The 15,846-nt window shown below is 36.4% G+C and overlaps 1 protein-coding gene across 4 annotated transcripts in view; it reads right to left on the bottom strand.

The window, feature by feature from the left end:
• Positions 1-15,846, bottom strand: part of GUCY1A2 (guanylate cyclase 1 soluble subunit alpha 2) — a 316,485-nt gene that overhangs the window by 254,931 nt on the left and 45,708 nt on the right. For all 4 annotated transcript variants that reach the window (XM_077113085.1, XM_077113087.1, XM_077113086.1 and 1 more), the window contains exon 3: positions 12,722-12,843. In XM_077113085.1, the coding sequence (XP_076969200.1) occupies positions 12,722-12,843 (122 nt within the window). The remainder of the gene's footprint in view (positions 1-12,721; positions 12,844-15,846) is intronic.

The raw sequence follows: 15,846 nt of genomic DNA, 5'->3' as shown, positions 1-15,846 counted from the left end.
CTGGGCACTAGAAGTGAATGAAGAGGTAAAAAGTGTCATAGAATCTTGCAGGGGAGCACAAAGAAGCAGAGGAAACAGTGAAAAGTAGAAAAATGATGGCAATCACAGATATTTTCAATCAAAATTTCACTCAGCAGTTATCACTCAGTGGAGTAACTCACAAGAATCAGGATCATCTGTCACTGCTCTGCTTGGTCTCTGGCTGAAATCCCACTTGATCTCTCCTTTGAAAGATCCCAGAATGACTCTGTGTTTTATGAAAGCTCAGACAAGCATGGACTTTCCTCTCCCACCACTGAGCAAGCTCTATTGCTCTATTTTTCCTGTAGACTAAACTTGTCCTCTGGTGAATAATAAGATTTCTGGTCCTAGCAGTAGTAATGGAGAGAAAGTATCATGTAAAGCCCTCAAGTAAAAGAATCCAGCAGTAGCCCAGCATTTTCCTAAAATTACATGCAGCCCACTATTTCCAACATTGGTCAGGACAACAACCTATTTCATGACTGTTCAGAGTCAATGATACAAGATGAAGAAAGGATCAAGTTGAGCCAGAAGTAGATGCACCCACTTATGCAGAGATAGGAGAAAGTCAGAAAGAAAAAAACAATATGATTTCCTAATTGTATAATGTGAATGGTGACAGTCTAAGCAAGTAATGATCAGCATCAACGTGTTTTGCAAGAAGATACAGAGAAAAGCAAAAGCAAAACAACAACAAAACCAAGTGCAAACAGAGCACAGGGCATCCAGAAGGAAGCATTAAGCTGGTATCCTGTCAATAGGCAGCGAGTAGATGCAGGGTCCCCGTTCCTGTTTGGATTTTAGAAGCAGAACCAAAGTGCCGAAGAGAAATGGGAGTAAGTGAAAAGAACTGGGTGGAATACAAGGCACCAACCTCCTTCCAGGCTTTAGCCAGAGGAGAAACCTAGATTCTAGAACCTCAACAGCAATAAGTGCGACTTGGTACCAAATCCCCTAAGAATTAAAATTGAGCTTCTTATGTATCCTTGCCTAAGAGCAGGATTAGCCTTGAATAAGGTCTCAAGTTATGGTTGCACATCTGAATTACTAGGAAGCTCATTTTTTTAAATATTAATTCTTGGTCAATACCCTAAATATGCTGAATTAGAATATATGGGTATAGTGTCCACAGGCCTCCATTTTTTATTGTCCCCAGATGATCTTACAGTGCAACCAAGTGTTGAATTCAATATTCTAGAGTAGAGCATTAGGGATTAGGATTCAAATTAATAATGTAAATCATAATTCCTTAGAAAGAGCAAAAGTATAAATTCATAGATATTAAAATGAAAAATGATATTTTCAGAGTTGGCTTTTCTACCCTTGTTTGGATCTAAACAATATTCAATCCCAACTATTGTGTATGTCAGGAAATACTTGAGCATCCTTATATGTGAAGATTACAGCTGTTTCTTTTTCAACTGACCCCTGTATGTACCCTAATAGTTTATTTTCATAGCTCCAAATGAGGATCCATTTCCCCACTGTCAATGAGTCTCTCTTCTGTGAAGATCCAGGACCAACTCTTCTGACTGTCCCTTTCACATGGGAAGTGATGCCTAATCCTTCATATAACCCACCATTCTCCATCTCCCAACAATCTCTCTACCCCACCTGCATCTGGAACATAATAGCAGTAGACAATAGTATACAAGCTTCCACATGGCTATAATAAAATTGATTTTATGTCAGGAAAATTCAGGCTAGTATTTCCACATTTATAACTTCTTTCTGAACACAGGAAAATCATTTCTTAATGTTAAGACCAGACTTGGTGGAAATTCAAGAAAAAAAATATAATAGGCAAGGAATTAAAGGTGTGGGTAAAATTAAATTAGATTTAAATTGTCTAACTTTTAAAAGCTACCATTATAAGTAATGGAAATAGGGAAAAGGAACTTCAAAACATCATAAAAATCATCTACAATATTAAATGAGTCACAGCTCCCCACATGGAAAATATAATATATGGGAAACTCTTAAAAAGCAAGCATGTGAAAAACAAATCAAAAGAGATGAATATTTTTGTTTTTTAAAATGGACTGACAGTGAAATAATTAAGGGACTTTAGCATATACAAAATGTCTGTTTGACTAACATCTTTATTGTGACTCATAAAATTCTACTTTCCAAATTAATTTAAATAAACTGCAATGGAAATGCTGTCAAAAGCAATTAAATTGACTGAAGATCTGAACTCAAGGCTAATAAGAATGACAATATAACTAGCACAGGGCCTAGGATGTTTGAATTAAAGTCTAATCTTATATAAAGTTTTCATTAATTTTCAGAATTATTAAAAATAATTAGCAGGATATTATGACAAATTCCATTTGCTTAGAACTCTGGAGGATAAGAGAGACTGGAGAAGGACTCCACACATGCTGAAATGAAGAAAGAGAAAAATATCAGATAGGAAACTTCTATTCCCAAGCAACTGGTCCTCTTCCTTCCCCTTACTCCATCCGGCACATCTGGGAAGGCCCACAGAGACAGAAGACCAGGTCCTTCCTACATGGGTCACATTCTTTAGAGGAACCCACATCCATTAGAACCTCACACATATCCAGGCACAAGGACCCAAGTCCCCAGAGACTCAAGGCAGAACAAAAGCCACTGAGAGATGCTGCATACAAAAGGATCCCTGGGATGGGGAGGTGGGGGGGTGGGGAGACCAGGACAGAAAGACAGCTGCCAAGTGCTACACTCACTCAGTCCAGTTACTGTTCATAGGATGATGCCCCAAATGCAAAATGGACTTTTCTGGAGTGACCCACCATTCTGGGTTAACATCATCTGGCTCCCTGGGGCAGGTTATCCAAGCAAGGAAGAAGCCAGAGGTAGAAAAGCCTCACAGAGAAAAAGGAAAAAAACAAAAAAGGCAAGGCTGGGTGGACTGAATTGATATAAGACTAGCAAGCGCCAGAATTGAAAACGTAAGGAAAACAGGGCGCTAAATGAGGGAGAAAAATTGAACAAATCATAGGAGCTGGGGAGAAAAGTTTACACAAAAGCAAACAGGATAGATCAAGATTTCCAGAGGAGGAACAAAGGAAAGGAAGCTTTCTCCTCGAGGTCAAACAACTGTACAAAAAGTGCAAAATCTTAAAAACTGTATAGCATATACAGGGCAAGAATCAGGTGAAGAAGAGCTAAAAAAAATTTGATAAAACTCAGGCTATTCTATAGGTCGAGAATGAGTTGGACCAAGAGTCAAAGAAGAGCCTTAACCCAAAGCCAATCAATTACTAAATCCTAGACAAAAGAGTTAAATCCACACACATATAGAAGTTAGCACACTCTTAAAGAATCAGTGGGTCAAAGAATTGCAAGAGAAATCAGTAAATATCTTGAGACAAATGAAAACAAGAACCAGGTGGCTTCACAGGTGAATTCAGCCAATCATTCCAAGAATAATTGATAATAACCCTGCTCAAACTCTTCAAGAAATTGAAAAGGGAGCAATACTACTTAGTTCATTCTGTGAAGCCAACATCACCCTAATATCAAAGCAAGATAAAGATACTACAAGGAAAGAATATTATAAACCAATTTCTCTAATGAATATAGATACAAAAATCCTCAACAAAATACTCGCAAATTGAATCCAACAATACATAAAAATAATTATACGCCATTATCCGAGATATGTTTGGGTGGTTCAACATAAGATAAACAACTAATATAGTGTGCCACATTAACAAAACAAAGGGAAAACCATATGATCATCTCTATAGATGCAGAAAAGGCAAATGACAAAACCCAGCATCCTTTCTTGATAAAAATACTTAGAAAAATGGGAATAGGAGGAAACTTCCTCAATACGGTATGTGCATATATGAAAAACCCACAGCTAACATCATATATTCAATGGTGAAAGACTGAAAGCCTTCCTTCTAAGATCTGAACAAGACAAGGATGCAGTCAGCACTGTTATTCAACACTGTACTGGAAGTTCCAGAGCAATTAGGCAAACAAATGAAATAAATGGCATCCAAATTGGAAAGGAGGAAGTAAAACTTTCCCTGTTTTCAGATGGCATGGTCTTATACATAGAAACTCCCAAAAAATCAACAAAAATAGCAACTAGAGCTCATAAGTGAATTCAGCAAAGTGGCAGGGTACAAGAACAACATGCAAAAATCAGTAATTGTTTCTAATATTAGTAAAGAGCAATCTAAGGAGGAAATCAAGAAAAAAACCCATTTATAATACTAACTAAAAGAATCAAGTATCTAGGAATACATTTAACCAAGGATGTAAAGGACTTATATAAAGAAAACAACAAAACATTGCTAAAAGAAATCAAAGATGATCTATTAAATAGAAGGATATTTCATGTTCATGGATTGGAGGACTAAATAGCATTAAAAATACACCTAATGTAGGGTGGGCCATGGTGGCTCAGTGGCAGAGTTCTTGCTTGCCATGCGAGAGACCCAGGTTCAATTCCCTGTGCCTGTCCAGGTAAAAAAAAAAAAAAAAATACACCGAATGTAAACTACGGATGATAGTAAATAGCACTATTTTAATAATCTTTCATCAACTGTATTATAGGTAACTACTGTTTATAACTAGTAAAATTATAGGAGGTGCAAGGGTAGTTCACTGGTAGAATTCTTGCTAGCCAGGCAGGAAACCCCGGTTTGATTCCCAGCCCCTGCACTTCCCCAAAAAAACAAACAAGCAAGCAAGCAAACAAACAAACAAAAACAATAAACAAGCAAAAATTCAACAAATAGTGCTGCAATAATGGATACTCAAGTGGAAAAAAGAATGAAATATGACCCCCGCCAAATAGCATCCAAAAAAAAATGCACAATTATAAATAAGTGCTATCATCAGTTGTAATATATGTTCCACACCAATGCAAGGTGCTGGCGGTGGGGTGGTATATGGGAATCCTATATTTTATGCATGATTGTTCTGTAAACCCATAAGTTCTCTAATAAAAAATAAATAAATACTACGCAGTTAAAAAAGTATGAGGCAAAGAGCAATGTAAACAGAAAAATAATAATGGACCAAAAAAATTAGACCCATAACTGGAAAAGTCACCAAATAAAAAGAAAAGGACAAAAGTTCCAAAACAAGAGTAAAGTCTTTAAGAAAGGAAATGTGGCAAATCACTATGAATCTGTTCCACGAGGCAGCAACACATTGTTTGACATGTGAAATGATTATGGATGCACAACTATCTTTCTCACACAGCAAGTAAAGAATAATCTTCCGACTCAGAGAAAAAGCAAAAATAACTATTACTCTTTCGTAATAGAAGCAATTCAGGGGTCACTAAACAATGCAGCAGACATCAGAACCTCACAACCCAAACCCTGCCGTCCCCACCACAAATGGTGTGACCCAATGAAAAGCAGCCTAACCCATGTGAGTTTCTAGTATTACTGGTCTAAGTCAGAAATAAGTACTTATCAGTGTTAAGTGTATGACAGATATTAAATGAAAATGATACTATCTCCTGAGAAAAGAGCAATAGGAGAATATTTCGAGGATTTATAGAACCTGCTTATGAGAATGAACTGAGTAAAAGGAATTTAAGTGGGTTTAACTCCAAGGCCACTAAATGCGTTCCAAGGAATACAAACTCAGAGAAGCTAAGGGTTATGGGAGCACAAGGATTTTAGCAAATGCTACTTGCAGATGTCTTATATTTTCAGCATTTCCTTCAAAAACAGGTTTATAAGCCCCATCGGTCATATCATTTCAAAGTTACACTCAAATTCCTAACAGATTATTTTTCTCACTGGATAATACTGGCTAACTCTTTTTCAGGGACTTAGTTTCATCATACAAGGGGACTCAACCTATCGGCACCATATACAATTTGAATTTTTAAGCAGTTTCAAACTTCAGTCATAAAATCTTAGGAAGGCACTCAGAATGACAAAAGAGGTTGCATAATTTTAATTATAGTTTATGTACATTTAAACTGTAAGGAGATGGCAGGCTCTGTTTCTGTTTACTAAATATTAATGGGAAAAGTTACATCTACTAGAGTGTTTAAAATTTAAGAAAAGAAAAAAAAAAAAAAAACACCTGACCATACCAATTGCTGGTGAGACTAAAGAGTGGTAAGAAGTGATTTATTTCTTGTTGGATAGCAAATGGGACAGCCACTTAGGAAGAAAGTTTATTTGGTCCAACATTTGCAGTCCTAGATATTTATCCAACTGATCTGAAAACTCTGTCTACAGAAAAACCTGCAATGAATGTTTTCAGCAGGTTTGTAAATAGTCACCAAAACCTGGAAGCAACCAAGATGTTTTTCAATAGATGAATGAATAAACAAATTGTGTTATAGTCATATAATGAAATAATAATACTCAAGGATTAAAAAAAAAAGTTATGCCACACAAAGACATGGAAAAAGAACATTAGGTAAAAATTAAGGAAATATGAATAAGGCAAAGATTTGAGTTAATAATATTACATCAATATTGGTTCATTAATTATAATCAATGTATTACAGTACTGTAAAATGTTCTCAACAAAAGAAACTAGGTTTAGGGTATGTGAGAAGTTTCTGTACTATCTTCACAACTTTCCTATAAATCTAAATCTATACTAACATGAAAAACTTTATTTAAAAAAATCTTAAAAGGAAAAGTAAAAACTTACCTATTGGAAAATTCAGAGAAGAAAAAACAATGAAAAATCTGAAGAACTGAAATATGTGAGAGGTTACCTCACTCAAAAAGAAGAGATGCTATATTCAATAAGTTACCAATGGTGGGAAACAACGCAATAGAGATATACTAAGAAAACAAACATTTGAAAAAGGATGAAAAATGACTTCCAGATTTTTCAGCAAGGAAGAGAAGCTAAGAGCGGAAAAATTTAGCAGGACCAATGGGAAAGGGCCTGTCAGCAGTTTGGGAAGAAAAGGCTGCTAAGAGAGAAAGATTGCCTGTGAGAGGAAAGAAAAGCAGTCCATTCCCTTTAATTCCACCTGTCCACAATATAATTATATTTTCTAAAATTGATCTGTATGAGGATTGGGATCAAATATTAAAGTGTTTATTTTACTTCTATGGGCAGAGTTGGTCACAGTGGTCCCATCCTCCTGCAGGCCTCCCTACATCTAACCACCTCAGGAGTAAGTGCATAAGCAGAGAGCAGAGAATAAGTTCCTTGTGGTTTACGAAGAACTACAATCCAGGGTCTCTGTTAGGAACTATAAAATGAGATAGTGTAACAATGTTCCTAAACTTTTCTGTTAAAAAATAAAAACCAATGGCATCATAAATACAATCTTTATGCTTGTGCTGGGCCAATTATGGCTAACACATTAAGCTACCTATGTAGCAAGTTCAGCTTGAAATTATGAGGCCAACAGAATTGCCATAGTATTTACTATAACAAAACCACAAAATTATGTTTATGTCATGATGTGCACACCACCATCTTTAATTTGAATTTCAACACTTGAAATCTAAAGAAAAACACACTGTTTCTAAACTGAAAATAGTCCAGATTACAACAAAACTGCACTCTCCTCAATACTGATGTGATGTTGTATTAAACATTTTTTATACTACTTGTCACATACAAGTAGCATCACAAGTGCCTTTTAAAGAGTTTTTAACTAGGTACAATGAGATGTAAGAACAATTCTTATAATTCAGAGAACTAGAAATACTGTGTATGAGAGGATAATGAAATGAGAATTTCCACACAACCACACTGAAAAGTAGCATGAAGTCGTGGAAAGGGCACAGTGTTTGGACCGTGCTTATTTTGGAATAAGACTGAGCTGGGTTTGAATCCTGCCTTCGCAGCTTAACTGTTAAGGACAAGTTAATCTCTCAAAGTATCAGCTTCGACTAAAAACTAAGTGAGCATGCCGACCTCCTCGCAGGACTGATACAAAGATCACCATGTGAGTATGCAATAGTAAGAGCAGAAACTTACATAGCTCTTGTTCTATGCCAGGCTGTTCCAAGTGCATTACACAAATTACCTCATCCCATCTTCCTAGTAACTTTAGAAGGTAAATAATAATATGATCCTGACTTTTCAAGTGAGAAATTTGAGATACAGAAAGGTTAAGAAGTTCACTCAAGCAGTGAAGATGGTTTCCAACCCACACAGTCCGGCTCTAGACCTTGCCCTAAACCACAATATGACCTACCATTTTTAAATGAATTCCCCTACCAACCATCTTTATTCTAATTCATCTCATTAAAAGACTGAAAAAAAATATGGTGAATGAAAGAGAAATCTTATCAGTTACCAAATTATACTAATAAGAACTATATTGGCAGAAGTTAGTTATTGCTATCCATCTTAATGCATCAATAAAAATGGTAATTATTGCACCTACTAGTTTTCCAAGATGCTGAATATATTTAGCATATTCTAATTCATAAACAATTATATAATTTAGAGTTATTCCAAGGAAACCCACAAGGTGCCCATAGTCTTAGCCCTAAATAAGTTTAATTCTTAACAGTTTTATTGCCGATTAAAAAGCTCCTAAAACCATTCCAAATGACAATAAAACCAAAAAATATGTACAAGTTATCCTGTAAGCAATAAATTATAACTTTAAAAAAAAATAACAAAAAGCTTATAACAAAAATTTTCCTACCAGCTAAAAATGCTTGCATCTGTGGCACTTTATAGAAGACAAATTTCAAAATATTTAGAATACCTGATACCAGGAAAATATTGCAAGGAATAAGCCCCCAAAGGTCATCTCCTCTTTAGCATTTTCCCAACAAAATAATCTCTTGATAACATTACCCTGATTCAGATTTTGTAATTGCTAAATTCTTGAAGAAGAGAAAGCATTATTCTGACAGAAGACTTTTAAAGCAAAAACAGCTTTAATGAATATGTACTTTCACAATTCATGCCCTTCCTGACTGTTTTTAAGAAAATTCATTTAGCAAAGGCATTTATAAAACTACGCCTTGTCCAATAATTCACAAATAACTGATGCTTATTAAAACAATGAGCTTGGTTTGCAAAAATTCATCAATAAATGAATTAACCAGAACGCATTTCTTTTTAATCTCTTTCCTACTGTGGGACAACTTCTTCCTACACTATCATCCCGTCTTGTAGTTCTTGAATTTCTATAACTGAGACACCCACAATCTCCTAAACAGTATTAAAATTTGTTAAAACCAAAATAGACATAACCCTGGTTTATTTTTAATTATATTATGGCAAAAAGGCTATGCAATATATCATCCTTCTCCCTTAATTCTTCCTTCTCATTCTGTCATGCTATCCCCAATGCTACCTAAATCCAAAGCATGGGATGAGATGGCAACACTGCAGCAGCAAACAGCACAGACCCTTTAATGCTTTAACATAGGTGCTTCATCATACCACTGAACCATTACAATTGCCAAGAAAATTACTAAGTGCCATTCCTCATAAGAGTATAAACACATTTTTATTACTTAATTGGAGCTAAAAATGGGCTTTGCAGATTATGTCTAAGAAAGGTTTACATTTTTCAGACAACTAAAATTAGAAGATAATTTTGGTATGCAAAAGACATTATGCACCAAATAAAGTCAGTACAGTTAACACTAAAAGCTTCCAGCAGGGAGGGCATTGTTCACAGCTATCTTTCTTTGTAAAGCCTTTTTCCAGGGTTTTAAGGTTCACTTTTAAAAACAATGGTGCAGTACCACATTATCACAGTGAATGCCAGAGCACCAAAATAAGGCAAATAGTTGACAAGGAGCAGACTATACTCAATATCCCTAATTTGTAAATGATGTGAGACAGAAAATAGAAACAACTGGTTTCTAAGCCCACAGAAAAGAAATAAATTGCAAAAATGTTGACAACAGGAAATAGTTCTTTCACTTTACTGGATGGACATGAGGCATCCCATAGTATGCATGCATTTCCAGAGAGTCGTGTGGAGGAGGCGAGTGAACAGATACAAGACAGAAGCAAAACTGGTCTTCTGCAGCTCATTTTTCTCCTTCTTCAGGCCTCCTTTGTAATTCCACGGCAAATGCCGAACTCAGACTTCAACCTGAAGAGCCACTAAATAATAAAACCATCTAAAATACAGAAGTAGATAGAGATAGTCATTTGGAAGGAGAAATATTTGGCACCCTGATAAAATTTTCTAATCTATAGCTTCAAACCATTTTTGATGGTAAGTGAAGTACAAATAACACAAAAATGAACAAACAAATTTGTAGTCTTTACTACAACCCTATAACAGGTTAAGAAGGTGGAAGAAATATGTATTCACCAATCCCAGTCCCTACTATTCTAATATATTCCTCAAAAGTGATCACTACAAATCATAGTGTTGGAAAATTTGTCTCAAGTCTCCACAGTGAACATTCTCAGGCAATATCATTTTTCCTAATCTGGTTGAAATTCTATTTCCCTAGCCCATGCTCCCAAAAAGTCTTCCTTTCTTCTTTGGTGTTTTTCTGACTAGTGCTTTAATCAATTTTCTCGCATTCTCATAAATGATAGCATGAGAGAATTTAAGTTAATTTTTTAAAAATTAATTTTTAAAAACTCCATAAATGAAATCTAAGCAAGTCATAGTTCAGTGACTTGTTAGAAAAGAATTTTTCACTGGATAAGACCAGTAAAGCTACTACTTTGTCCTCAGAGAGGTTTCAAGAGATATAAAAGGACATAATTCTAAAGAGAGCATTTCTCAGACACATAATCATCTGTTGGATCCACGCTAACATATTATCAACAGGTAGCAGGAATTTTCTTTATTTCTTCAGAAATTTATATTTTAGAAGGTTGTCCTTTTTAAATCTAGAGAATAGCTCATCTTTTTGTATGGGGAAAAAAAAAATCAGACCTCATATCACTTTTCTAGAAAAACTTAATAGCTATGGAAATCCGAAGCCTGTTTTACAGCCACCTTCTAAATGATAAGCACTTAACTGGAAAATGCTTTCCTTAATATGATCAGCATGCATTACCTGCTGCTCGCTCACTACTCTGCATCTCAACACAACTTTTGAAAGGCAACTAAGCTGTGCTAGGCCAACAGTGACACCTGGTGGTTACATATCAAATGGTCTTACCCGGGTTTCTTTTCTCCATAGGGATGGTACACGCTCCTCTATCAATCACAGTTCAAATGCCTTTAGCCTTCTTTATATATTTAGTACTTTTGAACACTTCCTTTTCCCTCTAACTCAATGCTCCTTAAGTGGGGAATGAAGGCAAGGAGGTGTGAGGAGCAGAAAAACATTCAGAAACTGGTTAAGTATTGAGCAATGTTTTCAAATTATTAAACATCCCTCCTCCAAGATTATGAAACATCCTCTCAGTGGGGCATACCACACCCCACCCCTCAAAAATCACTACGTGTCAAATGAAAAATATCTTACTGATTGGAAAGTCTTTAAAAATACAGAATTAAAAAACTGTAAATTGCTCTTGAGTCATGTTCCAGTCCCTTCTTTTATTTTTGACCCTCATCTTCTCCAAATTGAGATTTATTTGGACAGTATTCTACCCCTGACACTGAACTAAAAAGGTAATGACTCTTTGGTCTTCCCTTTCACTGCCCAACACTGTTTTGCATGCTTTTTTTATAGGCAAACCATTGACATCTACATGCCTTCCCTCAAAACAGTCTCATGTCCTTATTCTAAAATTTTATGTATAAAAAAGTTACTTAGGATGAAAATGTAATCACAGGTAGCTGAATGTTATCTTGACTGGAAAAGCCAGGTTCACCATCCATTGCGAGTCAGACATGTTTTAAAAAATATGGTAGATTCAAGGTTGAGGCCACCTGAAGTCTGGAAGAGCGACTCACGTATTTCAAGGGAAAATACTTAGCCTATAGGGAAAGAAAGTAAAAAAAAAAAAAAAAAAGCTTGTCCCACTAATAGGGCCCCAGTCTCTACCATCAGATTCTGAAGGAGAGGTGGATTCTCAGTTCGTATGGAGTCTGTCACTAAGATTTATTTCCTAACTCCTCAGCAGCCCACGGATTCCTGTCTAAGTCTTAAGGTAAAATTAAAAGGGGTAATTTTCACTAAAAATCTCCATAAGACCTGAGGGGGAAAAGATGCCTGCTTATCTATTGTGCATATAACAGAGTGCAGCTCTCACATACCAGGAGCTTCAAGTAACAGAGCTCCTATCTGGTGCCTTTAAAGCTGTATAATTCAGTGAAGTTCATGGAAGTTCCCTTAGGTCTTGCGAGGAGCACCCAAAGACAGCTCTGTTATAAATACCCACATCCCCAAGAGGGCACAAAGACCTCCCTAGATGACCTGTTTTCATTGACAAAGCCACAGAAGGGGTCTCAGAGGTGTAAGGTCTCCTCTGAGTACCTGTGAGCCCCACTCAGGCCTCCCAGAAATTATCAAGTAGGACTTTCAGAGGAGAGGAAGAGCCCAAAATTTCAGCTAAGGGTAAAAGCCAGAAAAATAAGGATTACACCAAAGACAACAAGAATATTCCAAAAAAGTTTCCCCCAAATGTAAGTATTTCTATATAATGTTTTTCAATCTCCAAATTAACAGCATGCTCATAATTTCCGCTTCAATATCTTCAGGAGTGATACAATTAAATCACTTGAAGACAAGGTCTTGGTCTCAATTTTCCATATTCTTCAAACCTCTCAATTGAAAATGAAACATTTATACCTTTTCTTTGCCCTCTCCCCTCTCATTCATTCTTTCTCAACCATATAAATATATATTTAACATACCGAGTATATTAGCGGTACACTGAAGAATTCCTAATACATCTTCAATCTCCTCTTTGTTGGAATGATCTGCATAGGAGCATCTGTTAGAGATATTGTGGAAATTCTTTTCTGCATCTCTGTAACTAAGAAGAAGACAAAATTAGTACTTGGAGAGATTTTTGAAACATCTGCAGATGCATACATACACATAAGCACAAGCACACACTTGCATTCAATGTTAATACCATTTTAAAATAATTTATGCTTTAATTTAAGACATAATTTCTAGCATAACCCACTGTTAACATCAGCATTAGTAAAATATGGACCTGCATCTGAAGGCAATCATTAATAAGAAAACTGTTATGGAGAAAATAAATGGAAGCACAAAGAACATATCAGTTAATAATGTATCCCTATTTGGGTGCTTCCCCACTGCTGTGAATGTGTTTCTTTAAGGAAATTGCCTAGAAGTAACTTCATGGTTCCAATGTGGTGTGTTTGTTAGGTTGAAAGTAAATACCTCAACCTCTGTCATAGACAGTCAAGAAGAGAACAGTATAATGTATGGATAGCAAATAAAGCATTTGGAGCCAGACAAAAATAAATCTGAATCATGGTCTTATTTTCCATCTGTGAGACCCTGGGCAAGTAACCTAATCTCTGTCTAAAATTCCTCTCTAATAAAATGGAGATACTGCCCAGAGTTCTTGTGAGGACTGAATGACATAATGCCTACGGAATATGTTGACAAGGACTTCCCCAGTTGCCTCTGAATTAGTGCTAAAGCACCAAAACGGAAGATAATAAGGGCCAAATGCTCCTATGTTCTCATAGCCAAGAACAACAACCTCCCCTTCAGAACTCAGAAGTGACTGAACGGCCCCTGCCACAATCACCCCACCCCCAGTCCACAGAAGAATAGAAAAAAATTCAAACGAAAATCCTCAGAAGTGAGTCACTACCCTAGGAAGACATGGCTGCTGTGCTTTTTTTTCCCCTTCTCTATGCACAAAGGAGAAGGGGAGGGGGTGTCCCCTGCACAAGTCAAGTTCATGGGAGAGGGATCCACCTCTGGTAGAGGCTGGGGTCTGGGCTCTCATTTCTCAGGGAGCACCTGCATGGGCAGTGGATTTCCTGATCTCCCATCTGACTGAGTCAAGTAAGAAAGTTTTGGAGCAACTTATTAACAGGGAAAAGAAATAAAGCAAAACTGGGAGCAGCCGACAGTACCACCATTTGGTACACACACACAAAAAATGAGTTTCCTGTGCATCAGGAAGATGACACTAAGGAGAAGAAAGCTTGAGTCATCCAATCCTGCTGCTTTTCCAATCTACAGACTGTTGGCCAGGGGCAAAGCCCCACTAGCAAGGCTTGTGGAGTGCACTCCTTGGGAGCAAGTTCTGGGATAATCAAAGCAGTCAAGGTGGGGCCGTCCATTCACCATCCTGAGGACATGACAGCCTAGGGAAGACCGTCACAACCAACAGTTAATTAAAAGAGGCTTCCACTGTCTTCCTTTTCCTTCCTGCTTGACAGGGCACACTAGAAGAGAAAAGGACCCACAAGAGGTCCCGGAAAGGAGTAAAAGACCATTTCATACCCGCTCCACACTGCATTCCAAGTTTCTTAGGCCAAGGCCTTACCCAGGCAGAGAGGAGCGCATTTTTATAGCTTGCCTTAATTTGGACATTTTGCCTTAGAACTGCAAACTTGCAACTTAATAAATTTTCCTTTTTAAAAGTCGTTTTGTTTCAGGGGTATCGCATTCCAACAGCTTTCAAGCTAGAACACTGTTTAAAATATTTAATGAATGAACATTACACCTCAGAAAGATTATCATATATTTTCTAGTGATAGTTTAAAGAAATCTCTGCTTTGCCTACACTGCTGTAGTAATTCAATTTTGTGAGCTAAAGAACAGTAGCAAGAGTCATGCAGTATTAACACGTGTGAGACCAGATGAGTCAGACACTTCAGAGGTAGAGATTTACATTAAAAAATCCAAAGCCAAAGGTATTCTTTGTACAAGGAAAGCAAAACTGGAAAATGAACTGGGCATGTTTAGCTCCTGATGCTAAACGTCTGATTCTAAACTTGTAAAGATCCAAGAAGGATACAGCAAGGAAGGGAAAGGGAAAGACGGTCTACGAAAATTGAAATGCAAAACAGTCAGATACTTATAGTGGTAATAATAATTCAACTAATATATAAACGGCCTTTCTACACCAAACACTATACTAAGTACTTCATATGATTATAAGATGACATATTATTTGCATCAATATTTCATCTCAACTTTACCCTAACCCTATTATTATTCCCATTTTGTAAATGAAAATAAAAATGAGGCTCAGAGAGGTTAAATAACATGCCTAAAGTTATGAAATAGAAACACCTGACTTAAAGTCTGGAAAGGCTGGCAAGTCTATCTCTAAAGCACATCCTCTCAGTCCACTGCTCCAGACATCATAACAAAGAGAGAAGGAAGGGCACAAGGTAACAGCAAGGGTGACATCAAAAAACATGCTCACATGGTGGGACAGAAAGATCAAAGGGGTTGGCGGAGTTATTCAGACAGGTAGGGTTTAACAAACGAATATGACCGCTGAATCATTAAATTGATATCTCTTTTAGTCTCCAGTATCTTAGAGCAGCTAGAAGTAAAAACCTAAAATTGTGGAATTGTAACCCATACCAAACTCTGAAATTTGTTCTACAACTAATTGTTGTGCTATGCTTTGAAATTTATTGCTTTTTTTTTGTATATATGCTATTTTTCACACACAAAAAAGTTGACTGTGATGATTAAAAATATTTATTCCTTCTAGTCTCCTATATTCAGGAGCAGCTAGAAGGAAAAATCTGAGAGAATGGTATGGTAGCCCCATGACAAACTCTGGGCTGTGTCCTGTAACTACTTGTTAAAGAGTGCTTTGACAACTATTGCTTTTTTCTTCCTTTGTTTTGTGTACATATTATATTATAGAATAAAGATGTTAAATATATATATTTATATATTTAACATATAACATAACATTTAACATATATATATATATATATATATGCTTGCATGAACCAGATTTCCCTCAATCCTAAATTCATTTCAATCCCTAAGGTGAACCCTGCCTGCTTCCTACATC

The sequence above is a fragment of the Tamandua tetradactyla genome, chromosome 8, assembly GCF_023851605.1.
Source record: "Tamandua tetradactyla isolate mTamTet1 chromosome 8, mTamTet1.pri, whole genome shotgun sequence".
NCBI classification, from domain to species: Eukaryota; Metazoa; Chordata; class Mammalia; order Pilosa; family Myrmecophagidae; genus Tamandua; species Tamandua tetradactyla.
The sequence above is the reverse complement of the archived record's forward strand: the minus strand, read 5'-3'. Positions and strand labels throughout refer to the sequence as shown.